At 40.4% G+C, this 17,312-nt stretch overlaps 1 protein-coding gene across 1 annotated transcript in view; it reads left to right on the top strand.

The window, feature by feature from the left end:
• The first annotated feature begins 2,993 nt into the window (after window positions 1-2,993).
• Window positions 2,994-17,312, top strand: part of SHCBP1 (SHC binding and spindle associated 1) — a 36,962-nt gene continuing 22,643 nt past the window's right edge. The window contains exons 1-7 of the mRNA XM_059045664.2: window positions 2,994-3,132; window positions 6,409-6,576; window positions 6,752-6,867; window positions 8,270-8,478; window positions 12,848-12,940; window positions 16,564-16,797; window positions 16,889-17,057. Of these exons, the coding sequence (XP_058901647.1) occupies window positions 3,024-3,132; window positions 6,409-6,576; window positions 6,752-6,867; window positions 8,270-8,478; window positions 12,848-12,940; window positions 16,564-16,797; window positions 16,889-17,057 (1,098 nt within the window). The 5' untranslated portion in view covers window positions 2,994-3,023. The remainder of the gene's footprint in view (window positions 3,133-6,408; window positions 6,577-6,751; window positions 6,868-8,269; window positions 8,479-12,847; window positions 12,941-16,563; window positions 16,798-16,888; window positions 17,058-17,312) is intronic.

Below are 17,312 nucleotides of genomic sequence, written 5' to 3'. Positions count from 1 at the left end.
ACAGAGCATGAGCTCTAGGCGTGCGGGCTTCAGTAGTTGTGGCACGCGGGCTCAGTAGTTGTGGCTCAGGCTTTAGAGCACAGGCTCACTAGTTGTGGCGCACAGGCTTAGTTGCTCCGTGGCATGTGGGATCCCCCTGGACCAGGGCTCGAACCTGTGTCCCCTACATTGGCAGACGGATTCTTAACCACTGTGCCACCAGAGAAGACCCGGTTGCCAATCTTTTAATATGGGAAATTTCTTATAAAAATCTAGACTTCTGGCTTCAATTGGAAAACCAACATGGCAACATGGGGTCCATATCCATCACTTCTCACGGGACTGGCACCAGTGCCCACTTCTCTCCTTCTGTCACCTGCCTGGCCATTCTGGGCACTGCGTTGAGACCCCTGTGCTAGGAATAGCAAGAGGGGAGCAATTAATTCTGGAAGCAGGGGAGAGAGTGGGTGAGTCCTCTCAGGTGCGGTGACTTCCCAGGTGCCATCTCGACAGCCTGCATGGGAGATGGTGGTGGCCCCAGGGGCTGTGGCAAGGCGGGTGGGATGAGATGAGAGCCTTTTATAAGCTGGAGGATGGGTTGCACTTGGCTTTGCAGCATTCATGAACGTGAATCATGAATGAGAGTTCTAGGTCAAGTTTTCCAGCAGGAGATGAAATTGAAATAGCTGCAGGAGAGATCTCAGGTCTGAAGACCTTCGTATCAAACATGAATTATGTTACTTGAGGACTGGGGATCTTGTTGAAATGCAGATTCCAGTCCAGCAGATCTGTGGGTAGGGAAGGGACTCTGCATTTCTAACAAGCTCCTGGTCCCTGGACTGTACTTTGAGCGGCTGGGGCTTAGAACAGAGGTTGCGATCCTTGTGGGCTGTGGGCCAAATTTGGCCTGGGAAATAAGGTTTTTCTGAGTTGCATAGTGTTTACATTAAAAAAAAAATTGCTAACAGCTTAAAATCAGGCATTTTCACATAAAAGTCTGAATCTGTCTTCCCCACTCATCATTCTCTATCACATCACTGAATTTTATTTTATTATTTTTCATAATTGAATCTTGTTTGTTAATTGATTTTTTACTTATTCATTGTGCATCTCCACTAGGCTGTGAATTCCCTGTGGGCAGGACCTTGCTCGTTTGCTCCTGCTTCCCTTGAGCCTAGAACAATGTCTGGCACACAGTCTATACTCTCTATATTTATTATTTGTCAAGTGAATTAGCACATCTGCTTTCCTGTGTGCTCACAGTGAGTGCCACTGTCCACACTTGGCCTTCTTCACTCACTTCTGTTACCTCCTGAGAAAGGTGGACTCAGGATAATGCCCTTGTGAGTCCCCTAGGTTTAGGGGATCTGAAAAGGAGGAAGAGGGATGAAGGCAGGAGGGAGAACCAGAAGAGTGAAGGACCAGAAGAGTGAAGGCCCAGAGGCCAGGGGAGGAAGGACTATGGAAGGGGATGCTGGGCTGTCAGTGCTGTAGCGGGTGGAGGGTGATGAGAGCGAGGGAGGGCAGGCCTCTGGAGGAAGCTACTGGCCGTTGAGAAAGCAGGAGATGAAAGGCACTACCTAGAGCAATTTGGTGCTATCCAGAAAGTGTGGAGGCAGTATCTCAAGATTGCAGTTGGGCTTTGGGAATTTTTTAGGGGAGGGCAGTAAGTTTCAAGCCCCTGTGTAGACAGAGTATAAGGACCTAGTGGTGAGAAAGAGAGTGAAGATATAAAAAAGGCTGGGAACAATGGGTGCCACCCCACCTAAGGCAGGTGGAAGGCTGCGATGGGCTGCAGATGGAGGGATTGGAAAGGGAGAATTAAAAAACCCTTTCCTTAGGATAAGGGGGAGGGGGCAGGAAAAGCAAACTCCCAAGAAATGTGTGCTCCTGAAAGGTCTCCACTTAGGGGAAAACTCTAAAAACTTTCCATATAATCCATGCAAGTATAGGTTTGGAAATGTATCCAGTTTAATAAGTGATTTGTCCTTAATATCATTTCAGCTGTGAGGGATCTGAGAGACTTTAGCCTGAGGTTTTCCTTTAAGGCAGTAAGTGGAAATGTCTTCCCTGTGATAACACTGTCATGACTGGGCTCTTGTCCTTCTGTGGGACTCATCTTCCTGGTGTTCTGGTAATCTCTGCTGTTGCCGGCCATCTCAGGTCTGACTAGTCATGGCCTGGCAGAACCATTAAAGCGTGGATTCAGGAATTCGGCTGGTTTTTAATACTGGCACTGCTGGGTTAAATTGTGCATTTCTTAATTTCTTGGTGACTCCATGTCATCATCTGTAAAATGGGAATAATAATAATAATATTTCCTGTCTCATAGGATGGTTTTTGAAGATTGAATAAGATACTGCAGAAAAAATATGCAGAGGTGTCTTGCACACAGTACTCAACAAATGTTAGCTATTATCATTGGAGGTTATAGTTGTTGATTAATAAATGTAGGTAAAACATACTTTTACATTCTAAATATTATTTGACATTCTTTGAAAATATCCTCTGTGTGTAGGTAGTGAATGAAAGAGAGGGAGAGAAAGAAAAAGCAAGAGAGCAACTGATTTTTGGTGGTGAAAAGTTTGGAGCCATCTAGGCCAATATACTATCAGAACTGAAGATGCTCTTCTGAAAGGTGAAGTGACCTGCCCAAGGTAATACCAGTGGTAATGGAAGAAACAAGTCTAAATACTATGTTTTTTGACTCTCAAGCCAGTGTCTTTTCCGCTCTATCTCACTTCCAGGTATGGCTTGTTAGTTTTTCGGAACTCATCCCAAATTATGTCCTAATTCAACTTTGTCCAAGTTCGTCCCATTAAACAAAAAGAGCAAGAGCTTGGACGAGAAGAGCAGTCCTTCCGGCCAGTAGATGGCGCCCAGGCACTGCCACTGGGGTGGAGGCTGAAGGGGCGGGGCTCGTGCGGAAACAGGGGCCACGCAAACTTTCCTTTAATTGGTCGAAGAGCCTCGGCTCACTATCCAATCAGAAGCGGCTGCTTCATCGCATTACTGGGCCGGGCGGCCGCCCGCGAAAATTTGAAATGGCTGACGGGCTGCTGGCTGGTTGTGGGTTGGGGTCGGAGGCGATGGCGCGGGACCACGAGCGCACCAGCTGGGCTGCGGAAGAGGAGCCAGCGCCCCTCGGGAAAGGTGAGCAACCGTCGTGACGGGCCGGAGGAGCCGCCGCCTGCGACAGACCGTGTCGGCAGCGCGGGGGGCGTCGGGACTCTCCGAGGGCGCCTGGGGCGCAGGCCTTCCGGACCTTGCTGGCCTGGGTGGCGGCGGTGGCTGGGCGATGCCCTGACTTCGAAGTCAGGAGGTACCCAGGGCAACTCCCCCCGCCCAATCTGGCCTCAGCTTCCTTGAGACTGGAGGGAACTGGGCCGGGCCGGGAATTCCTACTTTTGCTGTCTGGGTGGGCCCCCCGGGCTTTGTGCACGCGTTTGTGAGTCCAGAATGGCCGCATTTTTTAAATTTGCATCTCAAAGGAGATTACGTACCACACTTCCCTTTCCCGAAAGAGAAGAAACTTGAACGCTTGGCCTAGTTGGCTGCATCTAGGCCTGCACGGAGCATTGAGGGCAGGTGACATGCCCAAAGGTGGGGAGCCAATTTGGGACAGAGTCTAAAAGTAGAACCCAGGTTTAATTCTCAGTCCTTTCTACCTCTTCATGGAGACTCCGTTTTTTCCCCCTGATATTTTAAGGTGGTTTTGCTTTAACATTTTCAGTTGTATTGTGTAGTGGAAAGAGTCCTGGAGAAGTGAGAGAACATAGGTGTGACTTAACTCCTCTACCAACCACTTTTGTGAACTGGCAACAGTCACTTGGCTTCAGTTTGCCCATCTGGAAAACAGGTAGTGGTGCTACGGAGTGGTGAAGATGAAGTGAAATAATGTGTGAAAAGAAATACTTTCAAATTGAATCTAAAGAATTGTGCTGAAGTAAGGTATTCTTTTTAACTGTAAGACACACATAACAAAATTTACCATCTTAACCATTTTTAAGTGTACAGTTCAGTGGTATTAAACACATTAACATTGTTGTGTAGCCATCACCGCCCTCTGTTACCGTGGTTCTTTTCATCTTGTAAACTGAAACTCTATACCTATTGAATAATAAACCTCCAATCACCCCTGCCCCCAGCTCCTGGCAACCACCATTATACTTTGTCTTTATGATATGATTTTGACTACTCTAAGTACCTCATATCAGTGGAATTGCACAGTATTTGTCTTTCTGTGACTGGCTTATTTCACGCAGCATAATGTTCATCCAGCACTTGTAGTAATTTCCTTCTTTTTTTTTTTTCCGGTATGCGGGCCTCTCACTGCTGTGGTCTCTCCCGTTGTGGAGCACAGGCTCCGGACCCGCAGGCTCAGCGGCCATGGCTCACGGGCCCAGCCGCTCCGCAGCATGTGGGATCTTCCCGGACCGGGGCACGAACCCGTGTCCCCTGCACCGGCAGGCGGATTCTCAACCACTGCGCCACCAGAGAAGCCCTTCCTTCCATTTTAAAGCTAAATAATTTTAGCTATTGTGAATAATGCTGCTGTGAACATGAGTGTACAAATATCTCTTGGAGACCCTGCTTTCAGTTCTTTTGGAAATTGCTGGGTCATATGGTAATTCTATTTAAAAACTTTTGAGGAATCACCATACTGTTTTCCGTGGTGGCTGTACTGTTTTACATGCCTACCAACAGTGTGCAAGGGTTCCTGTTTCCCCATATCCTCACCAACATTTGTTTTCTTGATAGTTTTTCTTGTTGTTTCTTGGATAATAGTCACCTAATGTGTGTGAGATGACGGTATTATTTCTTTAACAAACATTTATATCTATGTTATGTGGTGGGTACTATTGTAAGTGATTAACATATAGTTTATTCTCTTAATTTAATTGAAGTTGGCATACTGTTTTCATCTTCCTTTACGTACAGAGAGATTGTTACACAGCAGGTGAGGTACTGATGTCCTCTGAGGCTCAGGTGCATTGATAATCTGTAAGCAGGAAGCCCTTCAGTACACCTTGGTCATCTTGTTGCCATGTCCGAACTTGTACTGATGGCTGCAGGACAGGCCAATAAATTGAGAGATGAGTTGTTGGGGCAAGGAATAGAGACTTTATTTGGAAAGCAGCTGACTGAGAAGATGGTGGAATAGAGTCCCAAAGAACCATCATGCCAAAGTTAGAATTCAGGCTTCCTTTATACTAAAAGGGGAGAGGTTGTGGCTGGTTGTTGCAAACTTCTTGGTGTCAGAATCCTTTGTTCTTGCATCTATCCAGGTAGGTCAGGTCAGGATGTTCCTGTAATCTTCCAACAAGACAAACGTTATTCTCTGGTTAGCAACTTTTTATCTCTATATGAGTGGAAAAGTGTTATACCTTTAAAGGTCACAGCTTTGAGAAGGGGCTATCCTGTGTATTTCAGGCTATAGGCAACATTCTTTTATCAAAAGCAATAGGATACAAAGGGTAAAGTACAAGAAACAGATCCAATATGGAGTCAGATTTGTTCTTCCCTATTACAGTCTGTAGGGTCACATAATTCTGGTGGCCTGAACAGGGGCAGAGAAGTGGAAGGAGGGAGAAAAGGAAGGAGAAATTTAAGAGGTGAGGGAAGAGAAAGACTGCTGCTAGTAATTGTCTCAGATACCCTTCCTGAAACCACAGGAAAGAACTTTGCCAGTTTAAATGCTACCCTCAGCATTTATTTAGTAGTCGTTTTGTCTATGAAAAACATCGTATTGCACAGAATTAGATATGTCACTGGCCCAATCACGCCTTGTGAAACATAATTACATACAGCCCAAACCTAATGCGATTAGCATTTTCTGATCCTTTCCTTAGACACAGGCATTGAAATTAGTCAGGGGGAACCTAGAAGCTTTGGTGAAGTAAACCTTATGCATTATTAAGAATCTCTCATCCCTGTTTACTGAGGGGCATTGACAAGCAGATATTCTAGAAATTAGAGGGAGGTTTCAATTTGTTTGAGATGGAGTATAGGAAATCAGCTCTGTATTTAATGCAGCTTTATGGAATTGTTTTGGAAAAAAATGACTGTAAGCTATGTGACCGTTATAACTTGCTAGCTCTAGTAATAATTATAGCCATGTCCTCTGAAGGAGAACTTGGGTGATTCCCACTTAATTAAAAACAACCCTCTTTCTCACAGAAGAGCAACAAAAACCCAACCCATGAAGGATTTTAAGTCCTTATTGTTTTGAAGTAGAACTTGGATTTTGAGATATTTATAAATTTAGAAAACTTTTTTTCTGACAATGATAGAGGTAAGTAAAGCATTATACCCAAATCCTTGTTTTTATTTGTTTGGAATTTCTAAGCAAGTATATGAAAATAGAAGCAGTTTATAAGCACTGGAAGTGTCTGGGATAGTTGAGCCTGCCTATTTTTGTTCTCTTAGGTTTGTTTGAAGATGAAGATTCATGCAGTGATTGTAGCAATCACGATAAACCAGGTACTAGTTTACAAAGTTTTGTGCCAGAGGGAAAAACTCATTTCCCAGAAATGTTCCAGACAAGTCACCTTTTGTTTTATGAGCGATTCAGAGCTTATCAAGATTACATTTTAGGTGAGTAGGTCCTCTTTTTTGCTTCTTTTGTCTTTTAATTTATATGTATTCAGTAGATGGTCTCAGTTCCTCAGACTGCAATTTGTTGGTTCTGAGAAAGTAGATTTGAGTGGATTTATTAACTTCTCTCTCCTTTATGCAGCCCCAATTCTTACTGCATTTAATTTGTTTGTAGCTGACTGTAAGGCCTCTGAGGTAAAAGAATTCACAGCTGAGTTCTTAGAGAAGGTCCTTGAACCATCTGGATGGCAGGCAGTCTGGCACACTAATGTGTTCAAGGTGCTGGTTGAGGTAAATTTAATTCTGTTGTTAAGACATTTATCTCTAGCTAAAACCACTTTCCTTCAGACTGTTGTAGCCACAGTGCTTATTTTTAATTAAGGTTTATGAGCTGATTGAAAATAGCATGTTTTTCACATCTAACTGCCACGGTGTATGAAGTGTTCCACAAATTTTAAAGGCAACTGAGGAGGAGCTACCAGGGAATTGAGGTGGTTTAAGCTTCAGTGTCCTTTAAAAAGGGAAAATGGATTAGAAACCTATGAAGTGAGGGAGGTATTTGAGTCCGTTTAAAAATCAAAGAGGCCTAATTATAAAGTCAGTGGGGTTTGAATTGATTTGTTTACCTTCTTAGTTGTAGCCCATTAAAGTAGCTCAAACCAAGGGGGCATTTTAAAACTAGCCTATTTTTTGCCTGACACATTTGTAGGTATGTGGTTAACCTCTTGATGTTGCATTGCAGAAAGTAAAGACAATCTTATTTTTCAACCGACTGGGCCTTTTACATTAAATTTGCACTCTAATTACAGATGTGAATTTTTCTCAGTGTGTGTTAACCGGACCACAAAACCCCCGTTCAACTAAAATGGTAAACCAGGGAGTGTGAATGAATACAAGTTGTGGCTGCAGCCCCTTTAGAAAATGACATCACATGCTGCAGTGACTATATATGAGGCAATGGTTTGCAAGCAGCTGTTCCTCATGGATTTTTAAATTTTGGGTTATGCTAATGTCTTTGGTTGCAGTTCAGGCTTATTAATTTGATTATGATAGTAGCTTCCTTCCCCCAACACACCTCAATTCTCTAAAAGCAGTCAAAGTCATTGTTTTAAAAGAGAAATGCACCATTCATCTGCTTAAAAACCTCTAATGCATTGCATTTACCAAAGGCCTGTGTTGGCTTTATGGCTTGTGCTAGATAACATGTAAAAGCCAAGCTCTTTACAATGCTCTTCCTGTCCTGATCTTCTCGCCTCCCTCTCACCTCACCTCCTGCTGCCCCATACCTCATTTCCTTCCTGTGGTTCCAGGAAGAAACACTGCTTCTCTGCTTCGCCAGCTGCCAAGCTTGTCTCTGCCCCAGAGCCTTTTGCATCTTTCCTGCTCTTCACACGGCTGCTTCCTTTTCATCGCAGTTCAGAAGTGACTTCCCCTACCCTCCCAGTAAAACCAGACCACCACCCCTGCTACTTATTCTCTGTCACATACTTGTTGCCATCTTGTTTGTTTATTTGTCCTCTCAATTACGATGTCAGCTCCATGTGGGTACAAGCCAGGCCTGTCTTGTTTATCCTTTATGTTATGGAAGAAGGCTCCCCACTCCCATTTCATGCTTTAAAAAAATCAGGCTGTAAGTAGTGTTTTAGATGTATCTTGATTTGCGTATGTTAAGTCACATTATTTTAAATTTCAGGTCACAGATGTGGACTTTGCAGCCTTGAAGGCAGTGGTGAGGCTTGCTGACCCATACCTCTGTGAATCTCAAGTCAGCACTTTTACTTTGGAGTGTTTGAAAGAGCTCCTTGATCTGAAGGAACACCAGTTGCCCCTGCAGGAGCTGTGGGTGGTATTTGATGATTCTGGAGTGTTTGACCAGACAGCACTTGCAATTGAGCATATCAGGTAGGAAAAGAGGTTGATAAAAGTAATCTTGTGGCCAAAAACTTTGGATGAAATGCAGTAATTCTGGTCTATATTATACGTAGATTTAAAACTCAAACTGTAAACTTGGTCACTGCAATATTTTAAAATATTCAGACAGTGCAAACTTTTTAAAATTAAAAAAATGTTTTCAATGTTTAAAATTTTCATTTTGAGGTAATTTCAGACTTACAGAAAAGTTGAGAAAAGTAGTACTAGGGATTCCTATATAGCCTTCTCTCAGTGTCCCCAAATGTTAACAAAAGATAGGGGATTTTAAAATTTGGTTTGTATATATTTAGAAACTGTCTTAAAAGTTCTGGTTGCTAAGGCTATAGTTGATGTACTTGAATATAAGAGGAAAGGAGAGAAGGTAAAGAAGGTGGTATACCATCACTGTGCACTGATAAGACTGACATACAGTGTTTTCAAGTATATGTCTGGCCAAAGAAGGTGTTGTCAGGCTACTTCCAGGATCCTTAGGGGGTATGTGCATGCCTTTCAACGTTTTTTGGCTTAGTGGGTTTCCACTTGCACAGGTGCATGCCTTGTCCCTTAAGTGAGAAGGAAAGCCCATACCTGCATTATTAGGTATGCTTATTTTAGTTTTTCAGATAACTTTTTTGTCGGATAGTTCCTAATACAGATAGTTCTTTGGAATCTTCTTTTTATAAGTGTATTTACTAAGGAAGGCTTATTTTTGGCTATTTGAAAATGGACTTATATTCCTCCGTGAACTGGAAGACTGGATAATATAAAGGTCATGTTAATAATGTTGCTTGGTGTTTTGTAGTTCAAAAAGTACTTTCCAGTTTCTATACTGTTAGTGAGTTAACCTGGTTTTGCTGAGCTTAATATGATACTGTACAAAGAAGCAGAGTGTCTTGGGCCCTGCTTCTGACATTTCATAGAAAATTTCTAATTGTATGCAAGGGCTGTAGGTATTCAATATTAGGCCAAACTATAAATCTAAAGAACTGGCTTATGTCTAGAACCAAAATAACTCTCTTATGTTTCTCTCACTTAAAAAATCTGTCAGTTGAGGCATATGAAGGTAAAGGAATAATTGATGAGTTTAGGAAATTAGGAATCAGGGAGCTAATCTCTTATGGGTATAGAAGTTGATAGAAAGACAAGTATCTGGAATTAGTAATAGTATTATTTGAAAGTGAGCCTGGCTAAATTATTCTTTATTTTGAGGTGAGGGCTCAGATTCTGGTCAGTGTCCAGAAAAGGTCAAATTATGAGGGTTTTCATTTGTTCATTTTATTCAGTAAGTATTTCAGTGCCAGGTCCTGAGTTGAGGGTGAGATTTGACTGGTGCGCAAAACAGACACAATCACCATCACCAGGGAGACGTCAGTCTAAAGGTGGGAGATGAACCTTGATTAAATAATCACATAAAGATACATGTATGATTGGAAACTGCAGTGAGTGCTGTGAGGGATTACAGAGTGTTCTAAGACTAGTTCAGGTTGCTGTAATACCGTTATTTCCTGAGGAAATAGTATTTGAATTTGGGTCTGAAGCGTTGGCTAGGTGAAAGTGGTTGTGGCAGTTTAGGGGAGGGAACAGGCTCAGAAACTCAGTGAGTTTAAGGAGCCGGAGGGCCAACGTGGTTAGAACATAGACGGTAATGGAAGAGACTTAGGAAACCAGCTTAGAGGTTGTCAGGGGTCAGAAGATGCAGGGATTTGTCAGCCAATGAATCGTTTTTGTCTTTAAGAGCAGTGGGAAAGCGCTGAAGGGTTTTCAATCAAGGATGAATATGATCAGCTTTGTGTTTTAAAAGGTTCGTTCTGGCTGCTGTGAGGAAAGTAAATGGAGTGGAAAGGGGTAGAGAGATCAGTTAAGAGACAGAGTGGACTAGGGTGGAGATATGGAGAGTACAGATTAGGCTGATTCAGAAAGTAGGATGGCTAAGACTTGGTGGTAGAGTTGATATGGGAGAAGTCAAGGCTGACTCCCAAGTTTCTGTCTTGAGAGAATAAACACCGGAGGAGGTGCAGATGTGAATGAAATGTGAATGCCCGGTACTGAACTGGTGAGGATATTTGAGCTGGGTCATGAAGTGTAAATATAAGCTTACCAGGTGGAAAAGGTGGAAGACAGCCTGACCAGCATGTCACAGCAGCTTTGAAAGAGCTTGTGAAATTGTTAGTTTGCACACAGGGTCTCTGAGGCAAGAGAGGTGCTCTAGAGGTGGACTGTGAGTCCATGTAATATCACCAAGATCGGGAATTTGGACTTTGTTCTGAGGACAACAAGGAGCCAGCAGAGTTTTTTTGGTTGAGTAAAGGCATGCTCAGGTTTGTTTTATTATTTATTTATTTATTTATTTATTTATTTTTAAGAGATGGACTCAAGAGGGTGAATAGAATGATAGTCTAATCTATAAGAATTAAGAGATGGCTTCATTTTCACTGCTCCTTCCTTTTCAACTTTTTGACAGTTATATCGTCTGTACTTCCTGGCATTCCACGAATGCTTCTACTCCTACAGTACCATTGAAATTGTGCTTAAGGTCACTCATATTCTCGTATCCAGTCTTCACTCCTCTGATCTCATCTTACCTTGACCTCTTGGTCACATTCTAATTATTTGATCATTCCCATCTTCTTAACATACTCTACTCTTCCCAGTTTCTGGGATACCACTTTATGATAGTGTGTCACAGGCTTGCTTTCTTAGTAATCTTGGCCAGCTCTTTCCTCTCATGCTCAAACTTTAGAATGTTGAAGTTACCCAGAGCTCAGGCTTAGGCTATCTACACTTCTCTCTCTCTAATCAGCTTTGAAAGCACATTAGAATCTCCTGGAAATTTTCTTTATAGGAGTATTCCAACTACTACATGAAGAAAGAATGATAAGATGAGAATATCAGTATTTTGCAACCCATAATAAAATAGAGGTTTCAGGCAATGATCATCAATGGCTGCTACAGCCATTGGTGAAAACCTGATGGGGAACTTTGTGGCAGATAAATCAGGCTGACAATATCTGAATCCATTGATCATTCTTAAGCTCATCATCAAAAGAGATGACCAGGTATCATGTGCTTCGTGATGAAGCTACATTATACCTCCCTTGAAGTATTCTTGCCAAAAAGTCTTTCCTAAAGACGATCAAGTCTCTAGTCCTTACTATCAGTTTACTAGAAATAAAGGAAACAGAAGGACATGTTAAATGACCCCATGGGGATGCAATCAGTAAAATTCAGAGTGTGGGAAACTGTTAAATAAATTGCAAGGTGAAAAAGAGGGATGGATAATCTATAGAGTAAAAGTGATTTAATTAAATTCAATGGCTGACCCTTGTTTGGACCCTGATGAGCAAGCCAACTGTAAAACAACAACAGCAACAACAAAAGAGATAATTAGGGAAAACTAAACACTGACTGGATACTTGGTTATTAAGGAATTAAAACTTTTTTTGTATAAAGATTTATTTTAGAGGCACATACTAAAGATTTATGAGTGATATGATACGTCAGAAATTTGCTTTAAAATGATCCAGTGTCAGGATGGTGGGGGTAGGAGAGCAGAGAAGTAAGTAGGTGGAGTAGAGGTGAAATAAGATTGCCTGTGAGTTGATAACTGTTGAAGCTGGTGATGGATACATGGTATTCATGTTTTCATGTTTGCTCTTGTATATGTTTGAAATTTTCCATGATGAAAAATTTGTTAAATCACTTTGCAGAGCTTTAAAAAAATATGGATCCTGCACCCTCCCTCCCCCATCCCCCACCCAAGAGATTCTGGTTTATTGGTCTGGAATAGGATTGAAAATCAATTTTTAAAAGCTTCCCAGGGGACTCTAATGGGCAGCCAGGGTTGAGAACTACTGCTTTATTTTATGTCCCTGGATGATCTCATCTATTGCTCTAATGCCATCAATATGCTGACAACTTTCAGATTTATGTCTCTAGCCGTGACCTTTTCCTTGAGCTCTGGTCTTGTATATTTATCTGCACTCTTGACATCATCCATTTGGAGTTCAAATAGGCATCTCAACCTGAACATGGTGAAAACAGAACTCTTTATTTTCAAACCTAAACTTGTTGCTCTCCCAGTCTTTTCTATCTTAACAAATGGCACTACTTTCTACCAAGTTATAGATGGTCAGTAAATAGTTTTTCTGATAAAAAGAAGGTCCTAATAGAATCAATGTTGTAGAAAACTTCTTTAGCCCATCCAAAGAAGTTCATGTGTGACTCATGACTATCAAATCTAGCAAATATTCAATCTTCTCTACCATACTTGATAGACTTGTTTTGATTTACTCTTACTCCTCCAAAACCCTAACATTTTAAGCCAGTGATTGAATTTGAGTGATACTAATTTCCTTTTCAGGTTTTTCTATCAGAACATTTGGAGGAGTTGGGATGAAGAAGAAGAGGATGAGTATGATTATTTTGTTAGATGTGTTGAACCTCGATTGAGATTGTAAGTATTTATTAGTGGCCTTGTACATGTTGGAAAAAATAGCTATTTGTGATTTAATATCACCTGTGTTTTGTATATACTGTATATATACTCCAGGGGCCTACAGATAGAAACAGACTGATACACGAATAGTATAACCCATTGACAAGTTATTAAATAAAAATTGTACAGGTGCAGAGAAAGCTACTTTTAGTGTTTATAAACCTACTTGTAGTGTTTTTAGAATCTAAAAGCAGAGAATTCAAGAACATGTAAGTTAACAGCTCACTCTTGTAAATCTGAATAAAACTTAATTGAGCTAATATGTTAAAAAGAAACAACCCGTTACTAAACTCAATAAAAACAATTGAAGAACAGTGAAATTAATTGAATTATAGAAGACTTTTTTTTTTTAAGAGTACTTTTAAAGACATGGCTTTACTCTTAAGTTCTTACAGTAAAACATAGGCTAAACAGACTTACCTCAGGATGTTTTGTCAAGTTCTTTTCCTTAAATCTTATTTGATAAATAGATGAAAATACTAAACAGTTAATATTGATGGTGAATAAAAATTTCCAAAATACCTAAATACATTCTACTGATTTATCATATTTTGGTAGGGAAAAACCCTTCCATTATATAAATACCCCCAATTAACCATGCAACCCAAATAGTTGTCCTGCACTGACTTTGTTAAATGTGGCTTCCACTAGATGATGCTATAAGACCAGGTAACTTTTTGGTACTTGTGCATGGTAATTTAATACACAGTGCTGCAATAAGAATAAAATTAGACCTTACAGGCCAAAAAAAAGAAAAAAAAACTGTAGAAGGTAATTTTTTCCCCTGTGTGAAAGATGATTTGGTTACATAAGATAAGGCAGTAACCCTTTACATTTCTGTATAACCAATTTGATTTAGTAAGTTTCTCTTCATTTAAACAGTAAATCATAAGTAAAAAATACGTGAGAAGTCTAGTTAAGGTTGGAGCTACCTGGTTTAGAATTATGTATGTCTGATTTCTGCTTTTCATAAATTGGCTGTGATTTCTATTTGGCCTTTCCAATTTTTCCATTATGCATTTCCTGTTTTCTCATAGTGTATTCAATAAAATGCTAGAATTTCAATAAGCTTGCATATTTTCTAGTTCTGATATACTTGCTTTTAAAGAGCAATGATTGGTTTTGATTGAAGGGAAGTGTAATGGATGAATATCATGTATCTGGCAAATTTGATCTTTACTTGGAAAATAACTGTATTCTGATTTGACAGTCTTACATGTTTGAACAACAAGAAATGATTTCCATACGTATCTTATACATCACTGGCAGATGGGAAAGCATAAGGCAGGAATTGTTTTCAGTTATGGAGAAGAAACTGTGGTACTTGATGGGGAAACCGGAATGTAATCAAACATAGGCAGACTCTTTTAAAGGTCCCTAGGCTAAGACAGGAGTAGATCTATTCACAGGCAAGAGTTAAAGGGAATCAAACCATATTGTCTTGATTTTGCACTGTGAGGTAAATAGTTTTCCTTTCTAATTCAAAACACTCTGCTTCAGAGCTTATGGGTCTGAGACACAGATGTTGGTTCATTACTTTCAGACTATGAAGTATCACTATAATGAGAAGAAATAAGCTGATTGGTGTGGATATTGGAAATGCTAAGAAACTAATTTTAAAATTTGAGTCTTACTCTTTGTAACAGTAGATCTGATCAAGCAGTCAGTGGTTGGGTCCCCAATTTCTTGTTTGCAAAGTGGATTTCTAGAATATCTTTAAATGAGTATGGATTAACCAAAGCAGACAAAATCCTTGCTTTTCAAGCTTCACCTAATTCATTTACTTGAAAAGTGGAAAAAATATTTTCTATTCATCTTAAATACTATTTAAATGTTCATTGTAACTTGATGTAAATTTGTTTAGGATATGGTTCTGTTTTTTTGTATCTGTATCTTATTTAGAGCGTGACGAAGTTAAGAAGACATTATCTAAGGCAATCGTACTCAACCTTGGCTGCACATTAGAATCCCCAGGGAACTTTAAAAAATACTCCTCTACTTTTAGAGACTAATTTAATTTGTCTGGATGGGGACCTGATCATCTGTATTTTTAAAAGTTCCCCAGTGATTCTAATAAGCAGCCAAGTTTAAGAAGCTCTGGCCTATGTCAGTATGCTTTTAACTGAGAAATAAAGAAATTATTTTAAAACAACAGGTAATGACAACAATATTGCAGTTTACTTTCAAATCCATTAATTTCATATCCATTAACTTGATTGTACATTCATAAATTATTGTACCTAGAAGTACTTTTTGTTCTGTCTATATATTTGAGAAGGTTTATAAATTAATAATAAACTTTAAGTGCCAACACAGTTGTCTAATACAAGGTTATTTTGTTTTAATCACTCTCTAGTTTAGTAATAACAACTTTATTTTTTTCTCAGAATCTCAAAGGCTTATGTTTTTGAAATACTCTAATAATCTTCCTGAGGGAATATTCAGCAAATTCTGCTCCATAGTACTTTATTTATTTGTTTAATATTTTATTTATTTATTTGGCTGCACTGGGTCTTAGTTGCGGCACGTGGGATCTTTAGTTGCAGCATGCTAACTCTTAGTTGTGGCATGTGGGGTCTAGTTCTCTGACTAGAGATCAAACCCGGGCCCCCTGCATTGGGAGTATGGAGTCTTAACCACTGGACCACCAGGGAAGTCCCCTCCATAGTGCTTTAAATGCAGGGAAGGGGTACTTCCCTGGTGGTCCAGTGGTTAAGAATCTGCCTTTCCAGGGGACGTGGGTTCAATCCCTGGTCGGGGAACTAAGGTCCCATGTGCCGTGGGGCAACTAAGCCAGTGTGCTGCAACTACCACGCCCATGCGCCACAGCTAGAGAGCCTGCGTGCCTCAACTACTGAGCCCGTGTGCTCTGGAGCCCGTGCACCACTAGAGAGCCCATGTGCTGCAACTACTGAGCCCACACACTCTAGAGCCCCTGCGCCACAACTAAAGAGAAGCCTGCGCACAGCAACAAAGGGCCCATGCACTGCAACAAAAGATCCTACATACCACAACGAAGATCCTGTGTGCCTCAACTAAGACCTGATGCAACAACAAAAAAAACAAACAAAAAAAACTAAACTAAATTTAAAAAATATAAATAAGTATAGGGAAGGACTAGATGATTTGAATCATTTAAAATTTTTGATCCTATAAATGTGGTAATCTTAAACATTGTTATGAAACTACTTGGGATGCTATCCTCACCACCCCTACCTCCAGGTTGCCCTCTGCCATCCACTTATTAAGATTTTGAATCTAATGTATGAGAAAATAATTTCTTATTAAGTAATGATTAAAAATTGTGCAACATGAACTCTCAGTGTTTCAAAAACACAAATGCTTGGATCTAAGGGAAAAAAAAAATAGCAGCTCCTCAAAAGAGAAAAGTTAGTGACCATAATGAAGTGGTCCTTAAAGCTTTCAATAGCTTTCACCTACTCAGTAAGACTTAACATGTTCCTGAGTTACATATTATGAAACACTTTTCTTATGGGGTCTTTGAGGACTAAATGGGTGTCTTAATGATGGGAAAATGTGTCTGAAAGGCAGTGGGTTTCAATTTGCTTTTAAACTTTCAGGCATTATGACATTCTTGAAGACCGAGTTCCTTCAGGACTTATTGTTGACTATCAAAATCTGTTGACTCAATGTGAGGAGAGTTACAGGAAATTTTTAAATCTGAGAAGCAGTTTGTCAAATTGTAACTCTGATTCTGAGCAGGAAAACATCTCCATGGTGGAAGGGTTAAAATTGTATTCAGAGATTGAACAGCTGAAACAAAAGCTAAAACTCATTGAGAATCCTTTGTTGAGGTATGTGTATCTTTGTTCTTCTCAACTAGTTGGCATCTTTTCTAACCAGCTATCTTACTGAGAACTGACAGGTCTGTTTGGTTTCTTTAAGATACGTGTTTGGTTATCAGAAGAATTCTAATATACAAGCAAAAGGCATCCGTCCAAATGGCCAGAAGGTCACCCATGTGGTCTCCTTCACCATGACGACTGGTCTGCTGCAGTCCCTGCTCAGGGATAAGCTTTGTCCAGAGCCTTGTAAGGAAGAAATAGAAATTCAGGTAAAAGGAGAGTTTCTTGCTCCAGCTGGCTTTTTTCCCTTCAGATTTATCCCAGGCTTTCCTGAATTCTACGAGAAGTTTTTAGGAGTTTCCCAGAGCTGGTTTTCTGTGAAATGGAAAGTAGTGAGAGCACTGCCTTTCTGCAGTATTAGTCACTTATCAACCATGCGCTGAGCTCAGTGCAGTAGCCAAGGAGATACCTACATACGCAGTTTTGGCTCCCTTTTCAAAATGAAACATGAAGGCATCTGGAGT

Source organism: Kogia breviceps, chromosome 18 (assembly GCF_026419965.1).
Source record: "Kogia breviceps isolate mKogBre1 chromosome 18, mKogBre1 haplotype 1, whole genome shotgun sequence".
NCBI classification, from domain to species: Eukaryota; Metazoa; Chordata; class Mammalia; order Artiodactyla; family Physeteridae; genus Kogia; species Kogia breviceps.
The sequence above is the reverse complement of the archived record's forward strand: the minus strand, read 5'-3'. Positions and strand labels throughout refer to the sequence as shown.